The 25,972-nt window shown below is 43.3% G+C and overlaps 2 protein-coding genes across 5 annotated transcripts; both read left to right on the top strand.

The window, feature by feature from the left end:
• Window positions 1-382: 382 nt before the first annotated feature.
• On the top strand, window positions 383-16,977 carry kdm2ab (lysine (K)-specific demethylase 2Ab). Of its 2 annotated transcripts, XM_056439351.1 has the most exons (23): window positions 383-565; window positions 998-1,038; window positions 2,747-2,885; window positions 3,163-3,241; window positions 3,401-3,447; window positions 3,857-4,035; window positions 4,256-4,362; window positions 7,996-8,089; window positions 8,364-8,517; window positions 8,613-8,728; window positions 9,284-9,410; window positions 9,506-9,777; window positions 10,444-10,521; window positions 11,168-11,422; window positions 11,786-11,914; window positions 12,057-12,137; window positions 12,228-12,452; window positions 12,880-12,909; window positions 13,059-14,113; window positions 14,521-14,684; window positions 14,942-15,088; window positions 15,256-15,471; window positions 15,574-16,977. In XM_056439351.1, the coding sequence occupies exons 2-23, from the start codon at window positions 1,003-1,005 to the stop codon at window positions 15,753-15,755; spliced, it is 3,912 nt and encodes a 1,303-aa protein (XP_056295326.1). In that variant the 5' UTR covers window positions 383-565; window positions 998-1,002; the 3' UTR covers window positions 15,756-16,977. The 2 variants fall into 2 exon arrangements, with proteins under 2 accessions (XP_056295326.1, XP_056295327.1); XM_056439352.1 differs by lacking the exon at window positions 383-565 and having other exon boundaries at window positions 572-1,038.
• A 305-nt stretch (window positions 16,978-17,282) lies between these two features.
• Window positions 17,283-25,685, top strand: ankrd13d (ankyrin repeat domain 13 family, member D). Of its 3 annotated transcripts, none has more exons than XM_056439898.1 (16): window positions 17,283-18,081; window positions 18,198-18,333; window positions 18,433-18,557; window positions 18,818-18,863; window positions 19,643-19,786; window positions 19,950-20,139; window positions 20,231-20,297; window positions 20,611-20,692; window positions 20,992-21,053; window positions 21,152-21,282; window positions 21,378-21,535; window positions 21,827-21,940; window positions 22,253-22,425; window positions 22,521-22,600; window positions 24,334-24,573; window positions 25,181-25,685. In XM_056439898.1, exons 1-16 carry the CDS (start codon window positions 17,998-18,000, stop codon window positions 25,242-25,244), a joined length of 1,896 nt encoding a protein of 631 aa, XP_056295873.1. In that variant the 5' UTR covers window positions 17,283-17,997; the 3' UTR covers window positions 25,245-25,685. The 3 variants fall into 3 exon arrangements, with proteins under 3 accessions (XP_056295873.1, XP_056295874.1, XP_056295876.1); XM_056439899.1 differs by having other exon boundaries at window positions 18,201-18,333; XM_056439901.1 differs by lacking the exons at window positions 17,283-18,081; window positions 18,198-18,333; window positions 18,433-18,557 and having other exon boundaries at window positions 18,825-18,951.
• The last annotated feature ends 287 nt before the right edge of the window (window positions 25,686-25,972 follow it).

The raw sequence follows: 25,972 nt of genomic DNA on the forward strand, positions 1-25,972 counted from the left end.
ACATTTTTTGCTAAATTATTTCAACCATGCAATACTGCTTATGCTAAACGGAGATCCAATAAACACAGGCAGTTTTTCCTAATGAGCGGTTTTAATAATTCAAGTATATTTAGTTGCAAATACTACCCTGCAGGGAAGTACGTTTACAGTGAACATAAAGGGTCTATTTTTTCCATCACCGTCAAACCGGGGAAGACAAACCGAGCACACTTGTATCTTAACATATTCTAGTCATGTTTAAAAGGCACGTGTTTTGTCCAATGGGAGCGTTTGAATGCTAATTCTTTGCAGCCAAGAAGTAAATAGGGGGCGTGGTCACCAGCCTCTTTTTTTTCCTTTCTTTTTTCCCCCTCAGCTCGTGTGTTGTGTGTGTGTGTTTTTTCACCAGCTGAAAATGGCGGCTCGGAGCGTCGGAGCCTTCTAACTTTATCGCACAATAATAAACACAACAAAATACACAGCCGTTGTCACATATCATGGGGAGAAACTTTACCGAGAGACTTCAGACGCTCTAGTCGGGACATATTACTTTCAGCACTCCGGCTCAAGGGGCCGAGACGCAGAGGTAACGATAAAGAATCGTCCAACTGCCGTTCAGAGGCGAACGTCAGCTAGCTTAGCTCGCGAGCGTCAACGCTAGCCGACGACTTAAGAAAGGGTTTGCCTTCCGAGCTAGTTCACGGTAGCCGACAACAACCGCCTTTAAATAGCCCCGCTGGGCCGCGGCATTTACTGTTAAAGGTCGTCGCGTCTGTCGCCACTAGTCTTCACTCGACGACGCAAATTCGACGGAAATATTTTCTGTCGCGTCGCGAACCGCAGGCGAAAAATGTTTGCTAACGTTAGCGAAGCGTTCTAGCTAACGTTCGGCTCTACTCGGAGAGAGGTGTGTTCGTGTCCGATAGAATGTAAAACACACACTCACTGGGTCGTTTTAACTCCAGGGGGATGTTTAATTGGTGTTATTAAACGTCGCTGCCGATACTTTGTCTTCTAGAGATTATGGCGGACCCTCATACGCGCTACAGCAAACGCCTGGTGAGTAACGTCAACTGAACTGCATCTCGTTGTGTTGTGTTGTGTTTCACCGCTACTTGGTTTTCTGATGTGTTTCGTGTGTCTCATCCGAGATGTGTGGCTGATGTTTAGCCCTTTAAATACACTGAGCAGTCTTGGTAAATTAAAATCATCGTATAGTTGGTTGGATTGGCCCACTTTTTGTGTTGCACACTGTGCCGCGGAGGGGATGCTTTCTGTCTTGTGTGCCATAATAAAACCAGCAATGAACCCGTCGATGGAGACTCTGGGTTCAGGAGACGGTCAAGTTCACTGTCCAACCTGAGTGTTTGCGCTGTGACTTTTCTCACCTCCGAACAATCGAATCCCCTGGTTCAGTCTTTTTCGTAGTGCTGTCATACTTCTAAGTGTGTACTAGGACATTTATTTGTAATACTAGTGGTTGTTGCGATCCAAATATACATTGCTAACAGTTATGTAATAAGGCCGTTGTTGATTTAATCGTGTCTAGGGTTATTTGTGGAAAACGCCAAAGCTTAATAAAAGCACCCAATAAAGTGTTGCTTAATTTAATTTATTCCCTTTGTCATTTTTATTACTCTTTATTAAAACAACCATATGAGTTTCTTTCATAGTTTTACATTGATTTCAGTTGTGAAGTAATAGATCATGTGCAGTGCTCAGTTATGAAAGTGAGGAGTATCAGTTTAGATAATGCTTCATTTATTGTATGGGGGTGGGGAGATCTGAGAGCGGGGTGTTGTGCTTTATCCATCTGTCTAGCCAAGCAGTGCTGCATAGGGTGACTGGTAGGACGGGGAAAGGGGGGGGGGGGGCAGTTTATGGAAGATTAACCCCTGCTATTTTTATGCTGTATTGTTTAGTTCTCATGTGAACTTTAGTATTTGATATCTGGCTGGCTGATCTGCTTGGATTGATTTATTGTGATAGGTAAAAGCAGGAATTTTACCACCAATATGAGATTAATCACATTTTACCACCGAGATATTAGGGGAAACTCCCTTGGGTGTCCCCTGATATCTTAGCAATTAGATTCCATTGAAAACATTAAAAAAATACATGGACCAATGTTGCAACAGTTTCTTGGTACTTTGCTCCTCAGTTAGTTTTGAATGTGCTTGTGTAGTTTTTCATACCACGTGTCGTTTGCTGAACAAATATTGATGTGTTACTAGTTCAGGGTTCGTACGGTCATGAAAAACCTAGAAAAGTCATGGAATTTGAAAATGGTCATTTCCAGGCCTGGAAAAGTCATGGAAAAAACCTCAAATCATAAAAGTTTTGGAAAAGTCATGGAAATTTGTTATGTGTTCATTTACACCGAGTTTGAAATAATTAATATGTTTTTTAAAGAAAGATGCTCAAAATGTAAGGCGGCGTACGCTTTCAATACGCAAGATTTTCTAAATTGTTTATGTTTGGTCATGGAAATTTGGTTTAAACTCATGGAAAAGTCCTGGAAATCCATTGGTCAAAATGTGTAAGAACCCTGTCTGCTGTTTCATGGTTTCATTTGATGTTGACATCATTATTGCTGTCGGGTAGCTTTATCATGGCACTAACATTTATTTTGTACAATAAGACATTGCATAATTCTCACTGCCAGTTGTTCCAACCCTCTGATCCTGTCCTCTTTCTGTTGCTCGCTACAAAACATAATTTGTTATACTTGACGTAGATGTTAAAAGAAATCATCTTCTGTCCTCAGCGTACCGGGACGCGCCGCCGCTACCAGGATGATGGAATCTCAGACGATGAAATTGAAGGGAAACGGATGTTCGACCTGGACGAGAAGTTGCAGTGTGTCAGGTTTAACTCTGACTTGATCAAACACATGGCGGGTAAAGGTGAGAGGTCTAAACTCCAGCAGAGTTTTTGGAATATAACTTTAATGAAACCTTACCTGAACATATCTTGATGCCATGAAAAGGCAATTCAGGCTAACGATTTGTTCTCCACACTGTATGGTTTAAGTGCAATTATTTTCGACTGTGTTGATTGGATAAGTGTCTGTTCAGGTTCAGAGTGTCTAATATAAGTGTTGTCATGACGTGTTATCTCCCCAAATGCAAGTATGTGTTATTTGACTGTTACTGTGTGTGTGTGTGTGTGTCTCTTTTCTAGATTTCACATTTGAGTACATCCAGAGAGAAGGACTCAGGGACCCCATTATCTTTGACATAGCTGACGGCCTTGGCATACAGTCAGTCGCATTCTTTTACTTTTTTAAATTTATGTAAACATATACACCATTTTTTAAATTCTAGTTATAGCTTGTTCCAAATCAAATGCTAATAAAAAAAAATGTGTCTTGAGATTCAAAATAAATGTTAACATTTACATGGACTTGTCTCTCTTGCAGAATGCCAGACCCTGATTTCAGTGTGAGTGATGTCAAATTGTTTGTTGGTAAGTTCCTGTTTTATCCCCTTTCCGTGTTAATTACTTTACTTTTGTACACAAAATGCTCGTCTTACAGAACGATTTTACCGTACTCCAAATAACTTGGTGACTATTCCAGTTGATCAATAAATAACTTGAAGGAACTGATAAACTAGGCTTTTCAACTGTAAAGTGTCCCATTCAGTCGGTATCTCAGTATTTCTTCTATAAAAAAAGGTGTTTGTTCATGTAAAAACATTATATTTTAAAACCCCCAAATATCAATATTGACCTCGTAAAACCAGTATCGGTTGGGCTATAATTGCTCTGCATTTTAATTACAATGAATGGGTATTACACCCAATGCAAATGAATATTGGTTTATATTTCAGGACAATTTAATTCCAATGGGCACCCCTTTTTAATTCTGTTACAGGTAGTCGACGCATTGTAGACGTGATGGACGTGAACACCCAGAAGGGAATTGAGATGTCGATGTCTCAGTGGCGACGCTACTATGAGACACCACCATCTGAAAGAGAAAAACTTTACAACGTCATCAGCCTGGAGTTCAGCCACACGAGGCTGGAGAATCTGGTCAAACGTCCGGCTTCGGTGAGAATGAACACACGGTTATTTGTCAGGGTTTTACAACGAGTTAGATATGCACATTGATAATGTTATTAAAACTCTTAAAATCACATTTTAGGAAGAGAGTTTAGTTATCTGAATAATTTAATTGCTACTATGATAGCTATTAAATTCTGACTTTGACCTAAACAGGGTTTGGTGCAGACGTTTTAAATGCATGTATTTTCTTCTCCTAATTGTCCAGGTGGACCTCATTGACTGGGTGGACAACATGTGGCCCCGCCATCTCAAGGAGAGACAAAGAGACTCCACGAATGCCATCATAGACATGCATTATCCCAAAGTACAGAAGTGAGTAAACCAGAGTTCTTTGCTATGCTATAGAAAAGATGCAATACTCATCACTTCTACATCTGGCGAACTAGTCTCTATCCTGGGCTTACTGTCAAGCCGTTTAGTTTAGTTAGAATTGTGTTTACAGCGAGTTTGTCGTCCTACCTACCCGAACGCTGACAGCTACGCTGCTCGGTGAACATCTGTCCGTGGATCATGTGGATCTACAAGCTTGCTGTGAGCTTTGTGCTCCTGTGGACTGTCCTGTCCTTCGTAATACTCCCAGTCTCACCCCTGATCCACTACTTGAGCGCGGAGCTCCTCCAATTCAGATTCCACCGATCTGCTCCTCCGCCTACACTATACCACTTCCCGGACACCGCTCGCCACCCCCGCCGGAGGTACATTCACCGCGGAGCGGGACGATACCACCGCATCGATAACTCCACTGCCATTAACTCATTCTGGTCCTCAACCCGCCGCCACCCTCCGAGAAACACCCGCAGGAAGGTGGACCACAGCACGTTAGCCAGCCTAGCCAGGTCGGCTAACGTTAGCTTCTCAACCAACACTCCGACGTCAACTTTGGATTGTTCAACATCCGTTCCCTCTCAGGCAAGGGACAACTACTCCAAGACCTCCTCCTTGACCACAAGTTGGACTTTCTCTGCCTGACTGAGACGTGGCAAACCCCTGACGACTTCTCTCAGCTGAACGAGTCTGTTCCACCTGGGTTTGTTTACACCGCACACCCCCGTCTCACCGGAAGAGGAGGAGGTCTCGCGATACTTCACCGCGAGACTTGGAAGGTCTCATCAGTATCATTGCCAGTATCCCAGACATTCGAATCTGTGGCTCTACAACTGAATGGTCCTACTCCAACCGTTTTAGTCAACATTTACCGCCCACCCAAACCAAATAAGGACTTCATCAATGAATTCACCACACTTCTCACACACATCTGTTCACTGTCTCCCAACATAATTCTGTTGGGCGATCTGAATATTCACATGGACAACACTAATCATCCCCTCACTAAGGACTTCACTTTTTGCTTGGATAGTTTTGGTCTCCTACAACATATTCACTTCCCCACCCACTCTAAAGGTCACATTTTGGACTTGGTCTGTTGCTCTGGTCTCACTCCCCTCAACTGTTCTGCTGTCGATCTCCCTATCTCCGACCACATGCTTATTTTATTTAATTTAAGTTTAACATTATCCAAATTCAAACAGTTACGTGTCATATCCTTTCGCAACATCTCAAACATTAATCTCGCTGACCTCACAACAGGCATTGACAGTTTCCCCATCATCACCCCCTCACACACCTCGGACCATCTGGTTAATCTTTACAATGATAGTCTCCATACTCTGCTGAACTCACTTGCTCCCCTCAAAACCCGGACTGTCTCGTTCCCCCACTCTGCCCCCTGGTTCTCCCCTCACCTCCGCCAGTTGAAAGCCAAAGGACGTCAGTTGGAGAGGCTTTCCACCAAAACCGGACTCACTATTCATAAACAGATGCACCATGCCCACATCCTCCTCTACAAAGATGCCCTCTCCTCAGCCAAATCACAATACTTTACAAACAAAATCACTGCTGGTGCTGGGAACACCAGGACCCTTTTCTCTGTGGTCAATAATTCATTCCGGCCCGATTCCCTTCCCCTCACTTCTACTCCACTGAACACTGTAACTCCCTAATGTCATTTTTAACACTAAAATAGCTGCCATCCATCAGCAACTGACCCCTCATACGTCCTGTTGTCCTTCTACTTTTATTCCCCCCCCCCTCTCTGTACCTCTATCCTGCTTCCAACTCCCCTCTGCCATCGTTTTATCAAAACTCATCCAGACTTCCAAGCCATCCACCTGCCAACTCGACCCCCTCCCATCCTCCCTGGTCATAACCTCCCTCCCCTCTCTGCTACCCCTGATAACAGCTATCATCCACTCCTCCCTCACCTCTGGTTCTGTCCCATCACCTCTCAAATCTGCTGCTGTTACTCCAATACTCAAGAAACCTGGTTTAGACCCCAACATTTTTAATAACCTCCATCCCATTTCCAACCTACCATTTCTCTCTAAAATCCTAGAAAAAACAGTAGCATCTCAGATTCAGACTCGCCTCTCCAACAATAACCTCTATGAACAGTTCCAGTCCGGTTTTCGCCCCCGTCACAGAAACAGCCCTCATCAAAATCTCAAATGACCTCCTCATGGCAGCGGACTCTGGACTATTATCAATCCTCATCCTCCTCGATCTGAGCGCCGCCTTCGACACCATCTCCCACTCCATCCTCCTTGATCGACTAGCCTCCATTGGCATTTCAGACACACCCCTTTCATGGTTTCACTCATATCTCTCTGGCCGTACTCAGTTCATTCAGTTAAAATCATTCACATCACACCCCTCCCCCCTCTCCTCCGGTGTTCCCCAGGGCTCTGTCCTTGGTCCTATCCTGTTTATCATCTACCTCCTCCCACTTGGACTCATTTTCCGCAAACATAACATTCAATTCCACTGTTACGCGGACGACACCCAACTCTATGTTTCCTCCAAACCCTCTTCCACGTTCCCGCCCCCCTCCCTCTGTGCCTGTTTACAGGAAATCAAAGACTGGTTCACCTCAAACTTCCTCAAATTGAACAGCAATAAAACCGAGGTTGTCCTCATTGGCTCCAAGTCCACTCTCACCAAGCATCCCAGTTTCACCCTTACAATAGACAACTCCTCGGTCTCCCCTCTCCTCAGGCGAAGAGTCTGGTGTCGCCCTCGACAGCACACTGTCATTCCACACTCACATCAACACCACCATCCGGTCTGCCTACTTCCACCTCCGAAATATCAACCGCCTCCGCCCTTCACTCACACCCAACAGCACCGCAATCCTGGTCCACTCTCTTGTCACCTCCCGCTTGGATTATTGCAATTCCCTCCTCTTTGGTCTCCCCCAGAAACTCCTCCATAAGCTCCAACTGGTCCAGAACGCTGCTGCCCGCATCATCACCAAAAGCCCTTCGATCTGTCACATCACCCTGTTCTACAACAACTCCACTGGCTTCCCATCAAACACCGCATTGACTTTAAGATCCTGCTCCATGCATTCAAGGCCATCCACAACCTCGCTCCTCCATACCTGTCTCACCTCCTCCAAATCAACATCCCCACCCGGTCTCTCAGGTCTGCCTCCTCCATCAACCTGACTGTCCCCCCAGCTCGTTTGTCCACCATGGGGTCACGAGCCTTCAGCCGCTCTGCCCCTCGCCTATGGAACTCTCTCCCCCCTGACATCAGAAACATTGACTCTATCACTTTATTCAAAACTCACCTCAAAACTCACCTTTTCAGGCAGGCCTATGGCTGACCTGTTCCCCTCTTGGTTGCTCTGCTGCAGACTGTTCTGCTTTTTAACTGTTTTGCTTTTTAACTGTTCTGCTTTTTATTTGTGTCCATTTTTAAATATGTTGTACGGCGACCTTGAGTGCCTTGAAAGGCGCCTTATAAAATTAATGTATTATTATTATTATTATTATCTGGGATATTCTTAATCCAATTTAATTCAGTCTCTTAATGCCTTTTTATTCATAAAAAAAAATAAAAAAATCTTCATCCCGTTTTATGTCCTTCCTTTTCACTTCTCAAAAGGTACTGTCTCATGAGTGTGCAGGGCTGCTTCACAGATTTCCACATTGACTTTGGAGGCACTTCAGTGTGGTATCACATCCTGCGAGGAGGAAAGGTCAGTCTGCGTGTCCCGCCACACATAAATCCTAGATTTTCAAGTTTTGGCTACATGTAGTGACTCAATAGACAATTTTAGTTGTAATGAGAGACAGACATAGTTTCCCCTCATGCTATGAGAATACAACTAAATATCAATGTGTACTAACACTGCATCTTGGTTTTCAACTTTCTCTTAATGTCCCGCAAATACACATTAGTGCCATGGATGCATCTTTTAAGTATTTGTTAAACTCAGACCATCAACATGACTTTACCCGTGATCCCTGCAGGTGTTCTGGCTTATTCCACCCACACCACCGAACCTGGAGATGTATGAGAACTGGGTTTTATCAGGAAAACAAGGGGACATCTTCTTGGGGGATAAGTGTTTTGACTGTCAGAGGATTGAGCTCAAGCAAGGCAACACCTTCATAATCCCATCAGGTATGTTCATGTGATAAGGCTGTGATACACGGCCCTATTAGAAAACACACTTGGTCACTAAGTAGCTTCAGCATCCTGTGTTTTGTTTGGTGTAGGGTGGATTCATGCTGTGTACACACCAGAGGACACATTGGTGTTTGGGGGAAATTTCCTCCACAGCTTCAACATCCCCATGCAGCTCAACATCTACAGCATTGAGGATCGTACAAGGGTGAGCATGTTGTTATTTTCATTGTCCTTCTGACACACATTGTTGATTGCTTCAGAGTTTGTTTTTGATGCACTGTTTTTTTAATGTCTTTTATTTCTTTGATATACAAAATTGGAGCCAATAGAGTAAAAATCGGATACCAATACCAGTGCTCCTTTTTTATCAATTGAAAGTCTGTATAGCTCATTGAGTAGAACTCATTAATACGTAAGTAACTGATTGCGGTTTTAAAATAATTAAGTGGGAATTAGTTTAACTAAACGCTGTCATTGCTCAAACAATCAGCTGGGCTAGGGGAAGCAATCGTGTGTTTCTGTACTCCAGCCTCGTCATTATACCCCCAATTCCTCCTAAGTAGAAGTGCAAACCACAACAAAGTTATGTAAAATGCTTCAATTGCTCAAGAAGAGTTTGAAGAAGCATAAATGGTGTATTCATGTATAAATTCACTTGTAGCTAATAAAAAATAAAAAAACGATATATATTTTATATTCTCTGGTATTTGCCAAAACTAAGACACACATTTTCTCTATTTTTCCTATTTCTGTCCTCTAGGTGCCAGCAAAGTTCCGCTACCCATTCTACTTTGAGATGTGCTGGTACGTCCTGGAGAGATACCTCTACTGTCAGACCAACATCTCCCACCTCACTCCTGAGTTCCAGAAATACTCCCTCGGCATAGGTACGGATTCATAATTACAAGAAAACATTGCTGTCCTCAATTGTATTTGTCTCTTCTTTCCACAGACCTATAACTTAATTCGTCACTCTTTTCAGGACTGACACAGACTGACATTGAAACCAATGATCAAACCAAGAATGGCACAGCTAATGGAGTTGAAAGGACTGAAATCATGGAGATCGTAGTAAAAAAGGAAGAAGTTGAAGAACAAGAGACAGTTGAAGATGCCAAACCTCAGCACATGCTGACTCCCTTTGAGCTGGAGGGACTGTGGAACCTCTTAGGGAAGCTAGAGGAGCTGTCGGACCAGAAAAAATGTGTACCGGAAGGCATCCTGAATGCTGCAGCTCTGCTCGAAGACATGAGGGTGAGCTTAATTAAGTTCCTCTAAATGAACTACTACTTTTAGGTTTCTGTGCCATGGTATGTGAATATATATATATATAAATTATATATATATATACAACCGTTCAAAAGTTTGGAGTCACCCAGAAAATTTCGTGTTTTCCATGAAAACTCACACTTTTATTTATCAAATAGCCAAGATATTGACAAGGTTAGAAATAATAATATTTTGTTGAAATATTAATTTTGTGATTTAAACTTCTAGCTCAAAGGAAGGCCAGTTGTATAGCTTAACAGCATAACTGTTTTCAGCTGTGCTCACATCAAAAGGGTTTTAAAGGTTTTTCTAATCCTCCACTAGTCTTCTAAGGCAATGAGCAAACAATGTTCCATTAGAACACTGGAAGTGGGCCTCTATATACCTATAGATATTTCATTAAAATTTGGATATTTCCACCTCGTATAGTCATTTACCACATTAACAATGTGTAAGTGTATTTCTGATTAATTTAACGTTATCTTTATTGGGAAAAGAAAGTGCTTTTCTTTAAAAAAATAAGGACATTTCTAAGTTTATTTACTTTTTTTTGTGAAAGTGACCCCAAAATGTTGAACGGTAGTGTGTGTATGTATAATATATTTATACATATATATGTGTGTGTGTGTGTTATTTTTGTCTTATTTCTAGACTCTTCTGAAAGAGCATTCCAATGATAACCCCAAGTTGTCCTACACTGGAAAGCCCATTGTCAAGTGGCCCAAAAGGGTGAGTAGAGAACACATGTTTACAAGCATCCAGCAAACATATACTTAACATATATACTTAACAACATCCATATCCAGGCATGCAAACTTTTCGGACATTTATTATTTTTAAAGAAAGGGGTCACCTATGTGATTCGTGCAGATGTGATGAGTTGCTTTGGCTCCACCGCTGTAGGCTCTGTGAATGGAAACCCATTCAACATGCAAACACATAATAAACAACATCGCCCAAATGTGCTGATCAACGGGTTGAGGAAAATACAAACCCTAGACCGACTCCTCATCCCTGCTGCTTTCAAGCAGCCTTCAAACACAAAAGCAGATTAAGATAAAACAATTAGAAGTACACCTCCTCATGCATCTTTGTCACCTTGTTCACCCCTGATGAAACCCTGTCTGCGTTAGTTATTAGATATGATATATTTAAATCTATTATTATTTCATAAATATGCTGCTGGTGTAATTGAGATAAAATGTACATTTGATTACTTTAAAAATATTGTTTATTTTTCACATACAATTATTTATATACATTCATTATATATTATTAAGCACTTGATTCAGGCTCATTAAACGTAAAAGTCCTCATACCGTACACCGCTCTAACCGGGGTTTTCTTAACTTTACTGCTGTTGTCCCTTTTACAGCCGTCATGGTACCAGCCTCCATCTCCCCCTCCCCCTCCCATTCCCCGCCCTCGCTTGGGGCCCACCAAGCCTTTGGGTCAGAGGCCCACCAAACGCTACTCCATCTCTGCCCTGAGGCGCAGGCGGGTGAGGTGTAAGCGCTGTGGCGCCTGCTGCCGGAAGGAGTGCGGCAACTGCCAGTTCTGCAACGACATGAGGAAGTTTGGTGGCCCCGGACGAATGAAGAAGGGCTGCATGTTGAGACGGTGTCTGTTGGTGAGTCTCATTCCCCTCTTTGTCTTGTGGAATAATGCTGCCCATCTGTCCTTGTAAGCACAGTGTACGCTAGGAGAAAGTGTCGTGCCGGTGACTCGTAATGTCAAGTGAGATTCTTTTACAGCTCCAAAACTCTTCATTCTGAAATGGAGATTGTCAGAGAATAATCAAGAATACCAGTGTAACAATTGTATTGTTATGCTTCCCCCTCTGCTTGGATATACAAAGAATATACAATACAAAAAAGCAATACCTAACTGTGTGTCTGTCTGTGTAGTACATTGTAGTACATTATGATTGTGATTCACAATAATGTGTATAACCATTGTATTGAAATGTCCATATTTTCATTTCCTCCTCCAGCCTGCCTTGCCAAACACGGCACGATGTGCCGTATGTGGAGAAGGAGAATTAGATGAATCAAATCCGAGCACTTTCTCACTCATGGAGTGCTCGGTCTGTTCGCAGATTGTTCATCGTCAATGCAATAAGGTAATCAACTTCAGATACAGTGAAAGCAATAAGCTGAATACATTAACTCCGTATTGCACGGTTTGTTTTGTTGCCTTCAAATCTGCATGTGTAGGTCTTGATTTGATAACCGTTTCAAACTTTTAACGATTTGCTGTTTCAGGAACCCGGTGAAGGGAAAATCAATAAAGATTTGCCCAGCTGCTGGGAATGTCCCAAATGTTACCAAGGCAAAGATGTGGAGGTACATATCGTCTCACTCACTCAAAAATGAGAATGGCACCTTCTCTTCTTTCACCCCACTAACCATCTCCTCCCGACCTTCCCACACCAGTCTTCCAGCGATGAGGAAAGTGAGGAGTCGGAGGGCTCAACCGCCTTGCCACTGTCCAAACTTGCTTACCGGGAGGGAATTGGTGTAGGTGACGGGGCGAGACGAGCGAAACCGAGCAGGTCCTCATCACGATCCACAGCACCACCGCCATCTCAGAAACTTCTACTGCAGCATCAACAGAATCGCAAAAGAGCAAATGCACTGGAGCTCCGACTTAAGAAGAGGGTAAAGTAAATTTAGATACGTTTGTTGAACTTTACGATGTTTTCATGGTCAAAAGTTGTTTCTGCTTCATGGAGGTGTTTATTTAAAGCATATAGGTAATTTTCAGCTTGTCTCTATTTCCAAATACATGTTTATATTTCTTTGATTGGCGGTAGTCTAGTACTTACTGTTCCCTTTTAGTTATTGAAGAAAGTTTGATGCTCTGAAAATTCCCCTTTTGCAAGAGTATGAAATTCAGAGAGCCGTATTTCTTTCGGTTTTGACATTTCTTTTGATTGACTTCAGTCAATTAAAGTCTTACAGAATCTAAAAAGACCTTTTCAATGTGTTTCCATGCTGAAACTGTCACCTGAATTGTGCTCTGTGTTTAAAAAAATAGCTATTTGACCTTTACCTTATTCCCTCACCTCTTTTCTGTTTATTTCAGATAAAATTGGAGCGCAGCAAGATCCTAACGGTAAGCATAGAGCTTTGTAATGTTCCGTGTTGCCTTTAAATACTATAATGCATATGTAGTCTTATTCCACGATGCATTTTCCTACAAACAACTTGGTTTGCCACCGTTGCCTTTTAACCACGAGCCATCCTTTTTGTCCTTTCCAACAGAAACAGTCGTCTCTCGAGCGTTCTCCCAGACTCATGCGCTCCAAGGTGCTGTCCCGGCTGCGCTCTCCAACCAGCAGAATTTCTCAGGGAAGAGGCCGGGGCTCCACCTGGGCGAGTAGCTCCTCTCACCACAGCACTTCAGGAGCGACTGATTCATTCCAGCAACAGTCTTCCGTTGGTCTGGTGCTTGAGCCCACGGGAGAGCCCCACAGAGGGAGGGGCAGAGGGGTGAGGCTGCGGGGAGGAGGAGCCGGAAGAGGAATCAGAGGTGGGAGAAGCCATGAAGAGTTGGAGAAGGAGGAGAGCGAGGACAGCAGCAGCAGCAGCACCAGCAGCAGCGGCAGCAGCAGCAACAGCAGCAGCAGCAGCAGCAGCAGCAGCAGTGATGACGACAAGGAAGAGGAGAGAGGGCAGAACGTTGGGAGGGGATTGGACAAAGAGAACCAGCCGCAGTCGAGGCGAGGAGGACGGGCAGCCAAAGAGGGAGAGGAGGAAGTGAGCGAGGTGGCCAACCAAAACGATGCCGAGGAGGACAAGGAGGAGGAGATGGAGCAGGACAGTGAAACGAGGGCCAAAGAGGGCTCGTACCTTAAAGTGACACTCCAAAGGCCAACCAAAGCCAAACATGACCCGCCAGCCATTGTCCCCAAGTTGGAAGCCATCGCCCCTCAAACTGCCAGCTCCACGACACACAACCAGACCAGAGTCCTCGTCAGACCCCCCATTAACAGCCGTGCCCTCTGTCCCGATAAACACTCCAGTAGGCACACACCTCCTTACACTCGTAGTAGACACACAGACACTCGCACCTCCCACCCAGAGAGGCTCAGCAGACCTGCTAAATTGAGCAATGGCGCCTCCTCTTCTTCAACATCTGAGCTTCCCCATCTCCGCATCCCTCTGTCCGCCCTGCAGGAAGGGGGGAGCGAGGCGGACAGGGAGAACAGTGGCAGCGGACCAGGCTGTGAGAGGGAGGTGTGGGTCTCTGTCTTCCGTTACTTAAGTCGAGCTGATCTCTGCGTCTGCATGGCCGTCTGCAAGAACTGGTACAAATGGTAAGATTTGTTTGCATATATGTTTTCTTTCGGGATGGGTTTTATTAGCCGGTTCCATTTTGCATCCGTTTTCTGCTCCGCAAAATCCCCGTATCCGTTAAGCTCTGATGCAAAACGGATCAGGTTTTGAGCTCGTGTTTCTGCCTTCACCGTCAACAAAGGTTGATCAGACATCTTTGAAGAGAAGTTACTTCTGCCTTTTCGTTTCTTGCAGATGTTGAAAGGGAAAAGGGATATAAAAGAATTTTCAATTGATAGGGGTTTAATTACATTTGTCAATTTTTTAAAACTTGATCTAACTCCATCCCTAATTTGTATATCTTATTGCAAACTCAATAGTGACAGTGGGTCAGTAGGTCATATCGCTCTGCTAATGGATAACTGAATGGATGTGTGCTTGTTCGTAGGTGTTTAGACAAGCGGCTTTGGGCTCGGATTGACCTGAGCATCAAACGCACCATTACTCCTCAGGCCCTAACGGGCATCACAAAGAGACAGCCGGTCACGCTGGATCTGTCATGGACCAACATCTCTAAAAAACAGCTCAACTGGCTTGTTGGCCGCCTGCCAGGTACACACACACACACACACACACACACACACACACGCGCAAGAATCAAAAGAATCATCTCAATATATAACACGATTTTACAATAGAGAAGTGGGGATTTATTTATTTTCATAATCAATATTTTCTGATGTTTATCTTTGAGTTTTATAAATTATAGGGTTTACAAATTCTCAATATGTGATTTATCCACCAATCGGTTGTGTGCTCTACATACAAACATTAAACACTTAGTTGAAATCTCTTTTTTTATTTTGCAGGGCTGAAGGATCTGATGGTGGCAGGTTGTTCCTGGTTAACTATTTCAGCGCTCTGCTCCTCTGGGTGCCCTCTCCTCCGTTCTCTGGACCTGCGGTATGCAGATGGCGTCAAAGACTCTCAGATCAGGGATCTAGTCACCCCTCCAGGTGAGAAAAGAGCCTCATGATCTTATGTTTCCCCCCTTTTATAACCCGTGTCTTTGTTGTCATTGCACACTACTTTTGATCATTTCCAAATCAAACTTGCAAAAACTCGCCTTTTTTTTCTTGTCTTCCTTACAAATATCTCCCCTGCTCCGCTGTGCGATTGTCAGGTTGTGACAATCGCAGTCAGTTTCGGACCATGCAGTGTTTGCGACTAGCAGGCCTGGACATCAGCGACGCCACTCTGCGCCTGGTGATTCGCCACATGCCCCATTTAACAAAACTGGACCTCTCCCACTGCAACGGCCTCACCGACAACTCCATCAATCTGCTGACCGCAGTGGGCTCGTCCACGCGAAACACGCTCACAGAACTCTCCCTGGGAGGTGAGAGATTGATGGGGGTCGCTAATTGTTTGGGAAGAATGAACATGCACAGTTTAATTGTACCAGTATTGATGAGTCTGTGTGTTTTCGTTTCTTTCCTAGGTTGCAGTAAACTGACAGACACGAGTCTGAAGTATCTCCGCCGCCTCTCTTGCGTCTCCCTGCTCGACCTGCGAGGCTGTAACGGTGTCTCCCGCAAAGCCTGTGAGGCCTTCATCTCCGAGCTGTCGGTCAACACACTCTACTGCTTGTCGGATGAAAAACTGATCCAGAGAATTTCTTAAGCATCCGCCTCTTCTCACTGCAGAGGGGATTTGAGGCGCAAAGGCAACAGTGAATGTGTGTCACACAAAGGACACGGGCAGCAAGGGAAGTTCACACGTGTCACGGTGGAGCAGGAGAGGGGTCTGAACTGGGAGCGCTGACTCACTTAACTGGTGTTGGTGAAAGGGGTTGTCAAAACTGAAACATTTCTTTTTTAACATTATGTAAATGTTTCCATGCACCGTAAAATGGGACTCATTTTTCTTTTTCAGTTATTTTGGGAATTTGTGCTGAGTGGAAAGTCTTTTTTTTCTTTTTTCTTTTTGTTGGAGAACTTGGGGAATTAATTCTCTGTATTAAACTGCACTTCCTTTGGATAACCAAGTCATCAACTCTTTGAAGTGACATCGATCTTCTCTCCACACAAACTCCTGCCTTGAGTTAGACTTTTGACTTTCATCGTTGGGGTGTAACTGCATTGTTATGTTTGGCCGATTCCCATAAAGTCTTATTTATCTTCTGATTTATCATTTTAACTTCTTTTAATATCGGCTACTGGTTGGTGCTCTAAATAGATGGTTATATTTTGTCAGATTCAAGAGAGCACACGTCTAGAGGTTTGACGTCTGCTTTATGCACAACAACTATGCGCTAAGATTTATTTTTTTGAAGACAACTAAAAGGTGACATATTTTGGACATCATTGCTTATAAAGTGAGGGAATGGCCCGTTTACCAGTTGTATGTTCAGCTCAATAAGGCATTTGGATGCAACAGTAGTTATCGGTATACCTGATAAGTGTACATGGACATTGAGTAGATGTGGTTGTAGAAAAGGGTAGAGACGATGTGAGAGGGCAATCGACAAACGCCTCACCCTAACAAAGGACAGGTGATCGGGGTGTCAGATAAATGTTGCATTTTAGACTTCAGGTGCTTTTATTTCCAAACTCTTATTGCTTTGTTTTTGTACAGAGACAACATTTAGAGCCAATATGTTAATATTCTAGATGAAATTGCTCCCCAACCCCTCTTTGATACACTTTCTTCTTTTCATGGATGGAAAAATGTGATCGTCTACTTTTCATTGAATTCCAATTCAATGTAGAGATGTTCAGTTTGGGTTGGGGTTGCTCATTTCTTTGTTCCCTTAAAGTGTCGTAGTTCTGTATCATAGGTCTCCTGCCCGACTGGCCATATACCTTCAAATGAATATAAGTATATAAATATATACTTTTGTGTACATTTGTTTTCCTTTTTTCGATTATCAAAACGGGAGTCCTGTAGCATTGTAATTATTTTCAAAGGCATTTTTCACTTTATGTTATTTGTGTTATTTTTCAATTAAAAAAAATGTAGAAAAAAAGATAAAGAATGGTTAACTGTCGTATTGTCACTGAAAGTGTGAGCGATGCATAAAGTACATGCCAAATGCACTTTAGGATGAGATCAACATCAGCTCCACCAAGCTCTTGAAATAAAGCGACGCCTAAATAAATCGATGGATGCGTAACATCACCGCAGCTGCGAGGCGCTCGTCGTCTTGAAGCTGCGCTCTGCACAGGGACGCGGCGGCTTTGCCAGATGTGGTCCGCGTGATGGTCACCAGCCGGCCAGCTGTCGCCTCCTCCAGCTCGATGCCTCAGCTCGAGTGACCTGCATGTGGAACTGGAATAAAGGCCGATTCGCTTTATTTATACCGCAACAAGCTGCGATAGAAACGGGGGCGGCTGCAGCCACAGCGGGGTAGCTAGCTTCCTCAGCTGGCCATTTCACCCATATTTTTTTAACTTAAGAATGTAATCCATCGTGTAAGAAAATGAACGGACTTTGGAGGTGCATTCATGGCCACTTGAAATAGTTGTTTTTGACTTCACGAATGATGGAAAATAGGAGCCAAGAGGAGCAGGAAACAATGTTATTATTAGACAGTTAGCTAACGTTAGCTCAGCTAGCTGTTAGATAACTGCTTCAAATTAGTGGGCTGAGTTAGCTCGAGCTAACTCAGCCCACTAATTTAAATAGGAATAGACATTATTCCACTTTGTTTGCTGTCCAACGGGTACATTTGCTGAGCGACAGGCGTTTTCCAGGGAAACGCATTCAACGTTTACCCAATTGTCTGCAGTTGACTAGAGAAGCTAGCTCGCCAGCGGTTGAGCCGCTCGGCTGAACTCGTTGCCTCAGTCCGCGCTGGTGTCACTGCGATCGCTCGGCTGCAGAAGTCAACCCGCAAACATAGCTTTACTACCGGACGACAGCCATGGCCCGAGAAGCGTTTCCATTGCATGTTCTGGTGTGGAACAACCAATACCTGGAGCTCGAGCTCGAGCTGCAGAAGGACGAGGTGAGTAAACGGGGTTCATATTTTCTTTATTTTTTTGTTGCACTAGCCGTTGAATGTGTTTGACAGATCGCATATGTCTGATCGCACTGCATTGCGCCGATGCTCGCCTTGTGCAGCAGGATGTGGAGCGCCTCGATCCGAGGGGGCGCACCCCGCTGCAGCTGGCCGTGTGTCTGGGCCACCTGGAGTCCACCCGGGTGCTGCTCCGGCGCTCTGCGGACACCACGCGCAACAACGCGCAGGGCTGGACCAGTAAGTGCTCTGCCGTGGGGCTCCCCGTGTCAATGCCCTCGAGGATGCGGAGGGAAGAAGAAGTACTCACTGGCATTGCATTGTGGATGTGTGTTTCAGTCTTGCAGGAGGCGGTGAGCACCGGGGACCCTGAGCTGGTTCAGCTGGTGCTCCAGTACAGAGACTTCAAACGAGCCACTGAGAGATTGGCGGGCATCCCAGAGCTGCTCAGCAAACTGAGACGGGTACGGTTGCTTCACAAAAACTACATATTCAAGCCTCCAGGACTCAACCTGTTGCGCGAGGCAACAAAACAACCACGCCTTAAAGACTTTGCTACATATATATTTTTAAGCGATTTTAATAGTTCAGAGTGCCGCGTAGGTATATCTTTTTATTTATTTATTAGGGTCACTGTTTGTTCCCAACAACGTTCAAGTTTGACTGCACCTAGGTGACTGAAATGTAAGATGACATGTACAAAAAACGTTTTGTTGGACTCCAGGCCCAGGACTTCTATGTGGAGATGAAGTGGGAGTTCACCAGTTGGGGTGAGTATGTTTCTGTAATGTCTTTTCACAGAGGTCAGTTTCAGCACCACCATGGTTGGACAGCTCCCCCTGCAGCAGCTGGCCCTCGGTCAGTTTGAAACATTGGCCTGAAGAGAGGGCCCGCTACAAATAACCAAATTACTTTCTAAAAGTTATCTGTCATGTATTTAACAGGACTGGTCAAGAATGTTACATGGTCTCTTTTATCTGCAGAAGGAGATCACACAAAAATATATGTTGCATCTTAATCATTATCCTTTGTTGTAGTACTTTGAGATATATCGTCTCCCGTTTAAAGGTCTTGGTTTCATCTTTAAATGAACAGCATCTGAGATAAAGATCGGTCAAGACCACAACTAAGAGGATAGCACTAAACTGCTGCTGCATTGTCTGATTTATATGTAGTCTCACTCATTAATTACTCACAGAGAACAACATTCCCACACTTAATGTCACCTCTGCAATGCCATTTGACTATTTATCATTTGTCATGGTACACTTGTGCATACACACATATACGAAATGTGATTCAGAATAAATGCAGCACTACTTAGAATTTGTGATGCTCATTTTTCCGTTGCGTGGATATAATCAATGACTTCATCTACAAATAAATTATGCATTAGCACTATGTAACAACCCAGGTTGCTTTCAGAAGACATTGCAACCTACAATGTAAATCTGCTTTTCTTAACTCTGCTTTGCTCGTTATTCCGTTTGATTTCCCCGTTCTTTTTGCCTCTTGTTTCTAAACTCCTCTTCGATGGTTCTCGTCTCAGTGCCCTTGGTGTCAAAGGTGTGTCCCAGCGACGTCTACAGGGTGTGGAAGAGTGGCTCGTGCCTCCGTGTGGACACCACCCTGCTGGGCTTCGAACACATGACCTGGCTGAAAGGACGACGCAGCTATATCTTCAAGGGTGAAGGTGTGTGTGCCCCTCTGAAGCATTACATAGTCACAAAGAAGTGAACAGCTGAGGTTTATCGATGAATGGATGGAAGGAGGATTTTGTTCTGAAAACTTGACTTGGCCTGCCCTGGAGTCCTAGAATCAACTCTGCTAAATGTGTCTTGTGTGCTCCTCTTTAGATGAAGGTGCTGTGGTGATGGAGGTGGACCATGAGAAGCAGGTGGTGTACACAGAGCCACTGGTGCTGTCTCCCCGGGACGCGCCCTCCCTCCTAGCAGCCATGCAGCCGTCACAGGAGAACACAGCCCAAAGACTCACAACGCCCATCGTCTCCACGCACCTCAACACACGCAACATTGCCTTTGAACGGTAATAAGCGGATGCGGATATCTGCAGTGCCATTTATTATGCATGCATTTCGTTTCCACTGAGCCCTTACTATATCTCTTTCCTTGTTTAGGAACAAGTCGGGAATCTGGGGCTGGCGTTCTGAGAAGAGTGAAGCGGTCAGCGGGTACGAAGCGAAGGTAAGGGATCAGCGAGCCAACCTGGCGTACCAACAACCAGGTTAACCAGGTTATACTTTCCATGGAATAAATAAACACTATTTCTGCTTTATACTTGTTGTGGAAATCGTACAAACGTCGGCGTGTTGTGTTCAATGTGGCTGCAGAAGTTCTGTAAATAAATGATACCTTGTGGGCAGAATGGATGGCGCTCGTATAGGAAGTCATCATGACGTGATAAGAACTTATTGTAAGTCGCTTTGGATAAAAGCGTCTGCTCAATGACATGTAATAATAATGTTAATAATATCTTTTCGTGCGTCTTTGCGTCCAGGTTTACAGTGCTGCCAATGTGGAGCTGGTGACTCGGTCAAGGACAGAGCATCTATCAGACCAGGATAAGTCGAGGAGCAAAGGTGATTACACACACGTGACACCCACACAGTAAGTCCTTGTGCTCTTACAAGTGTAGAAATGGGGAAGGAACATGTCAAAATTAGTGTTATTGGGCCAGAGAATAAACACAGAGAAATCTTAGCCTAAATTTAAAAGCTCAAGTTGTGAAAAACTATCAATTGTGGACTATGTGGCAGAAAGTTCTGTACTTATACATGTGTTATAATGCTACTTTTGCTCCAGTTGTATCCTTCGCCTTCTTTGTGTAGCAAAAAATAGAGAAGATTGATGATGATCTCCCTAAATTATTCTCCCTCAGGCTCAAAGACTCCTCTGCAGTCCTTCCTGGGGATTTCTGAACAACACGCAGCTCCCAACGGGGTAAGAGTCTCCACATTACCTGTGCAGCACATGCACACCACCCGCAGCTTTTTTTTGATGAACACCGTCACTTAGAACTTTCTCTGGGTTTCTGTCAGAGTAACGTGTCCCAGTGTGCCAGTCCTCACAACCCGACAGCCATCACAGCCGACGAGTACTTCAACCCAGAGTTCAACCTGAACAGCCGGGACATCGGACGTCCCGTCGAGCTTTCCAGCAAAGTCCAGAGGTATGATGAAGCCGTGGAAACATTCAAGTTCACCACCAAAAGCAGAGCTTTCATTGTGGACCAGTTTGCTCAAAAGCTCTCTGTCTCCTCTCCAGGTTTAAAGCGACACTGTGGTTGAGTGAGAGTCACCCCCTGTCCCTGGCCGAGCAGGTGACGCCCATCATCGACCTTATGGCCATCTCCAACGCCCACTTTGCCAAGCTGCGTGACTTCATCACTCTGCGCCTGCCGCCAGGCTTCCCTGTCAAGATAGGTGGGTATGAGAGGTCAGACAGTGTGGGTCACTTCCAGTGTGGAGCTGGATGGGTGTCTTGATTTGATTAAACCTCGGTAGAAGCCAACACGTAGATTATCTACCACGGTTTTGGACTTAAAGAAATAAAATAATAAACAATAAAAGCTTTATTCATTTCTATGAGTTGTTCAGGCTTTTCTTTGTTTGCCACCTCGTCATTCATGATTCTTGCTGTGTGTTTTCATTCCCACTGCCCACTGGTTTGACTGGACTCAGACATTTAAATCTCTCTAACTGTCACTCCCCCAGAGATTCCCTTGTTTCACGTGTTGAATGCCAGAGTGACTTTCAGTAATCTGTGTGGCTGTGACGAGCCGGTCAGCTCTGTGACGGTTCACACACCAGAGGGCTCCGAAGAAGCTGGTAAATATAAACTACTTCTGCTGAAATTAATTCATACACAGAATATTTCGACATGGAATTAAAATATGAACTTGTTCTGAAAGTAAAATCTTGTTTACAGGAGAGCAAGAGTTACCGAGCAAATGATCAATCCTCAAGCAGGATAATGTAATTATATGATAGTATGTCATAAAACGTTATAAATGAAATTGCACCTGTAAATGTGAGGCGCTCCCAGCGCTAAGCACAGACTTGAGTCATAAAAAATTAAATTAAAAAAACATATTTTTTTACATGTATAATCCAGTAATATTGTAACTCGTCTTCACCCAGGTCAAGCTCCACCTCCCTTCCACTGTGAGGTGGACCCCTCGGTGTTTGAGCCCCCCGCAGACTACACCACCCTCGGTCCAGGCCGCAGCGAGCCAATGAGGGACGAGGATGACAACCTACTGCAGTTCGCCATCCAGCAGAGCCTGCTGGACGCCGGCACAGAAAGCGAGCAGGTCAGAATCAAAGAAAACATCATTAACCTCAGAGTTACGCATCAGATTGCTCTTTACATCTTATGCCAGTGGTTTAACACCTGTGTGGTTCTCAGGTGACCATCTGGGAGGCCCTGACCAACAGCCGCCCGGTGCCCCCATCTCCGTTGTTTGAGGAAGACCCTCAAGTTGAGAGGTGAGCTGACCTTCAGACTCTTGTTTCCTTTACAGGCTGCTTCACACTGCTCCAACTGGTGAGAATGCTCTCAGTGAACTCTCCTGTTAAGAGAGTTATTCTTTAAGCATTTAGTAATATAGCATCCATGAATTTAGTAAGTCAATGTCAAGCACAAAAAAAAGAGATCAATATGTATGTGTGTATATATATATATACACTACCGTTCAAAAGTTTGGGGTCACTTAGAAATGTCTTTATTTTTCAAAGAAAAGCACTGTTTTTTCAATAAAGATAACATTAATCAAAAATACACACAATACATTGTTAATGTGGTAAATGACTATTCTAGGTGGAAACGTCTGGTTTCTAATGAAATATCTCCATAGGTGTATAGAGGCCCATTTACAGCAACTATCACTCCAGTGTTCTAATGGTACATTGTGTTTGCTAATCGCCTTAGAAGACTAATGTCTGATTAGAAAACCCTTGTGCAATTGTGTTAGCACAGCTGAAAACAGTTATGCTGGTGATATAAGCTATACAACTGGCCTTCCTTTGAGTTTGAAGAACAAAATTAATACTTCAAATATTAATCATTATTTCTAACCTTGTCAATGTCTTGACTATATTTTCTATTCAATTTTCAATTAATTTGATAAATAGAAGTGAGTTTTCATGGAAGACACAAAATTGTCTGGATGACCCCAAACTTTTGAACGGTAGTGTATATATATATTTATATATAAATCTCAACGTTTCTCATACCCAATATCTTTTTTTAAATTTTAAATTTGGTTTTTTTTTTTTCCTTCGATTTTGTACTTTATAAACTAAGATTAGAGAAAATAAAGATGACAAATCAATCACATTTAGCATCACCCAGGCAGCTTACGTTGTCAACTCAATTCAGTTCACCCCAGACTGAAGTTGCTTTGGGTTTGTTCTAAATTAGGACATTTGTAGTTGTTACGATAGCACCATGTGGCGACAGTGGTCAGCAGGTCCGTCTTTCAATCAGGGGATCTGCGGTTCGATCCCCGCCCTAGTTGATGTGTCCTTGAGCAAGACACTTAACCCTGAATTGCTCCCCGGGTGTATGACTGTCACATGATTGTAAGTCGCTTTGGATAAAAGCGTCAGCTTAATGTAATGTAATGTACCATCGTGCAGTTGATCTCATGTCTATTCATAATTCTTTTTATTCAGGGAAACCTCTGGCTTGAGAAGTAATGTATTTAAACATTTTTAAATAGAGTTCAGTGATTAGCTTTTTCTTTCCACCTTCTCTCGGGAGCAGCAACTCCCAGACATCCTGTAATTGAGCCCAGCAGCGACACTTACCGGTGAAGATATCATCTTTGTTTAACCCTTGTGTTGCCTTCGGGTCATTTTGACCCGATTCAATATTTAACCCTCCTGTCGCCTTCGGGTCAATTTGACCCGATTCAATGTTTAATGTCGGTGTTCTTTCGGGAGTCAACAAACAAACATAAAGTACCTCACACTTAAACTTGGAAAACAATATTAATTCTAATAATTTTCTGGAGATTTTAATAGCTGGGGTCATATTGACCTCAAGGGTAAAATATGTTAGTAAATATAAAGGTAACAGGAGGGTTAAACATTGAATCGGGTCATATTGACCCGAAGGCGACAGGAGGGTGAAACATTGAATCGGGTCAAATTGACCCGAAGGCAACACAAGGGTTAACACCACTTCAGTCTCAATCTTAATTTGTTTCTTTTCTCAGGGCACTCCAGGAGTCTCTGACCATCTCGCTGGGCAGCGCAGAGGGAGATGACACTGCCGCCCCGGACCAGCCTGCCGCCGTGTCCCCGTCTGACCCCACACCCACCGCAAACTCCCCGCTCTCCTACAGCACAGTGACCAATCCGCGGTTGTCGGGACATTTCGGTGTGGCGTCAAGCTTCGACGAGCAGCTGCGTATCGCCATGGAGATGTCGTGCCGGGAGCATGAGGAGATAGACAGGTGAGGCGGGGGAATACAGATGACTTATTATTGAGTGTTCATTGACTACTTCACCTCATTTTTAAAGATAGTTTTGCCTGAGCCTGCTGTAATCTGTGACCATGGTTGAGTACAGCAATATTGAGATTACGGTATTAACATGGAACTCTTCCTCAAATATACTCTATTTATCTACCTGCCGTAACCCAGGATATTAGTAGAGTTTATATATTATGCACTGAAATAATTGCTTTTTCTTTTCCAAATGAATGCTGCCATGCAACTATCTAAGCTTAATACTGTAATATATCTGTTAACTGTTGGCTGCAGGGCTATTATATTTGTGTCTTTATAATAGGTATGAAGGAACAAAAAATTATATTTCAAATGTAGTGTACTTGGGGAAAACATTTTTTTATTTAAAGAAAATATCACATGAACAAACAAATATTAAAGAATAACATCAGAAAATTTGAATAAACATAATCTAAAATTAAACTTCAGTTATAGTGGGGAATGGTTCCGTGTAAAGAGAGTTTGTGTGTGGATAAAGATATAGTAATGCTTTTATAGTTATAGGGCCGTCATTGTTCTGACCAAAGAGCTTTATTTCCTATTTTTATCACAGGAAGCAAAAAGAAGAAGAGGATGAGCTGGACAGGATCCTGCAGCTGTCACTTACTGAAAAGTAATGTCAAAACAACAGCAACAACAACAACAACAACAACAATGGAAGTGTCTTCATTGGGGAACAATCTTCTTAATTTATTGTGTTTTTAGTTTTTGAAATCCTGAGATGTTAAGTTATTCCAGATATTTTATTTGTCTTTCTCACACAAAGGCTGCTTCAACATATTATAAAGGACCTGAACTGAAGAGGTGGGAGGGATGAAGAGAAACTCGCGACAGTGACAACTAAATAGAGGGAGTCTTTGTTTTTGTATTGACTATTTTTCAGTCTTGTTGTCTTTGAGTGACAAATGATCCTTAAACTTGCTAATCCTATAACCTGTTCCATGATAATTATTTTTAAAAAATGAAAATACAATCTTCGTGAAATAACTTCTGAAAAATATGATTATAACATTTATGTTTGCTTTCTGTGTGAAAAATAAAGAATAATGATCATCCTGGATCATATTTATTTTTATTCAGTGCTTTTGAAGACGCAGACATAAGAGTTTTCGTAGTTTAGAATTCTACAGGTTCATTATTCTTTCATACCAAAAAAGGAAAAACATCTTTAATTGTCTGACAGGATCTTAATTTGTACACTTTTAAGCCACAACATTAGAGCAAAAAAATAAAACATGATAACCATCCAAACTACGAAACAAAACAAATCCATATCTCACATAATTGATGCATTTGGTTTGTGTCATTAATAGTGAATATGCAAATAATCGTTGGTTAGTAATTA

Source organism: Pseudoliparis swirei, chromosome 19 (assembly GCF_029220125.1).
Source record: "Pseudoliparis swirei isolate HS2019 ecotype Mariana Trench chromosome 19, NWPU_hadal_v1, whole genome shotgun sequence".
Lineage (NCBI taxonomy): Eukaryota > Metazoa > Chordata > Actinopteri > Perciformes > Liparidae > Pseudoliparis > Pseudoliparis swirei.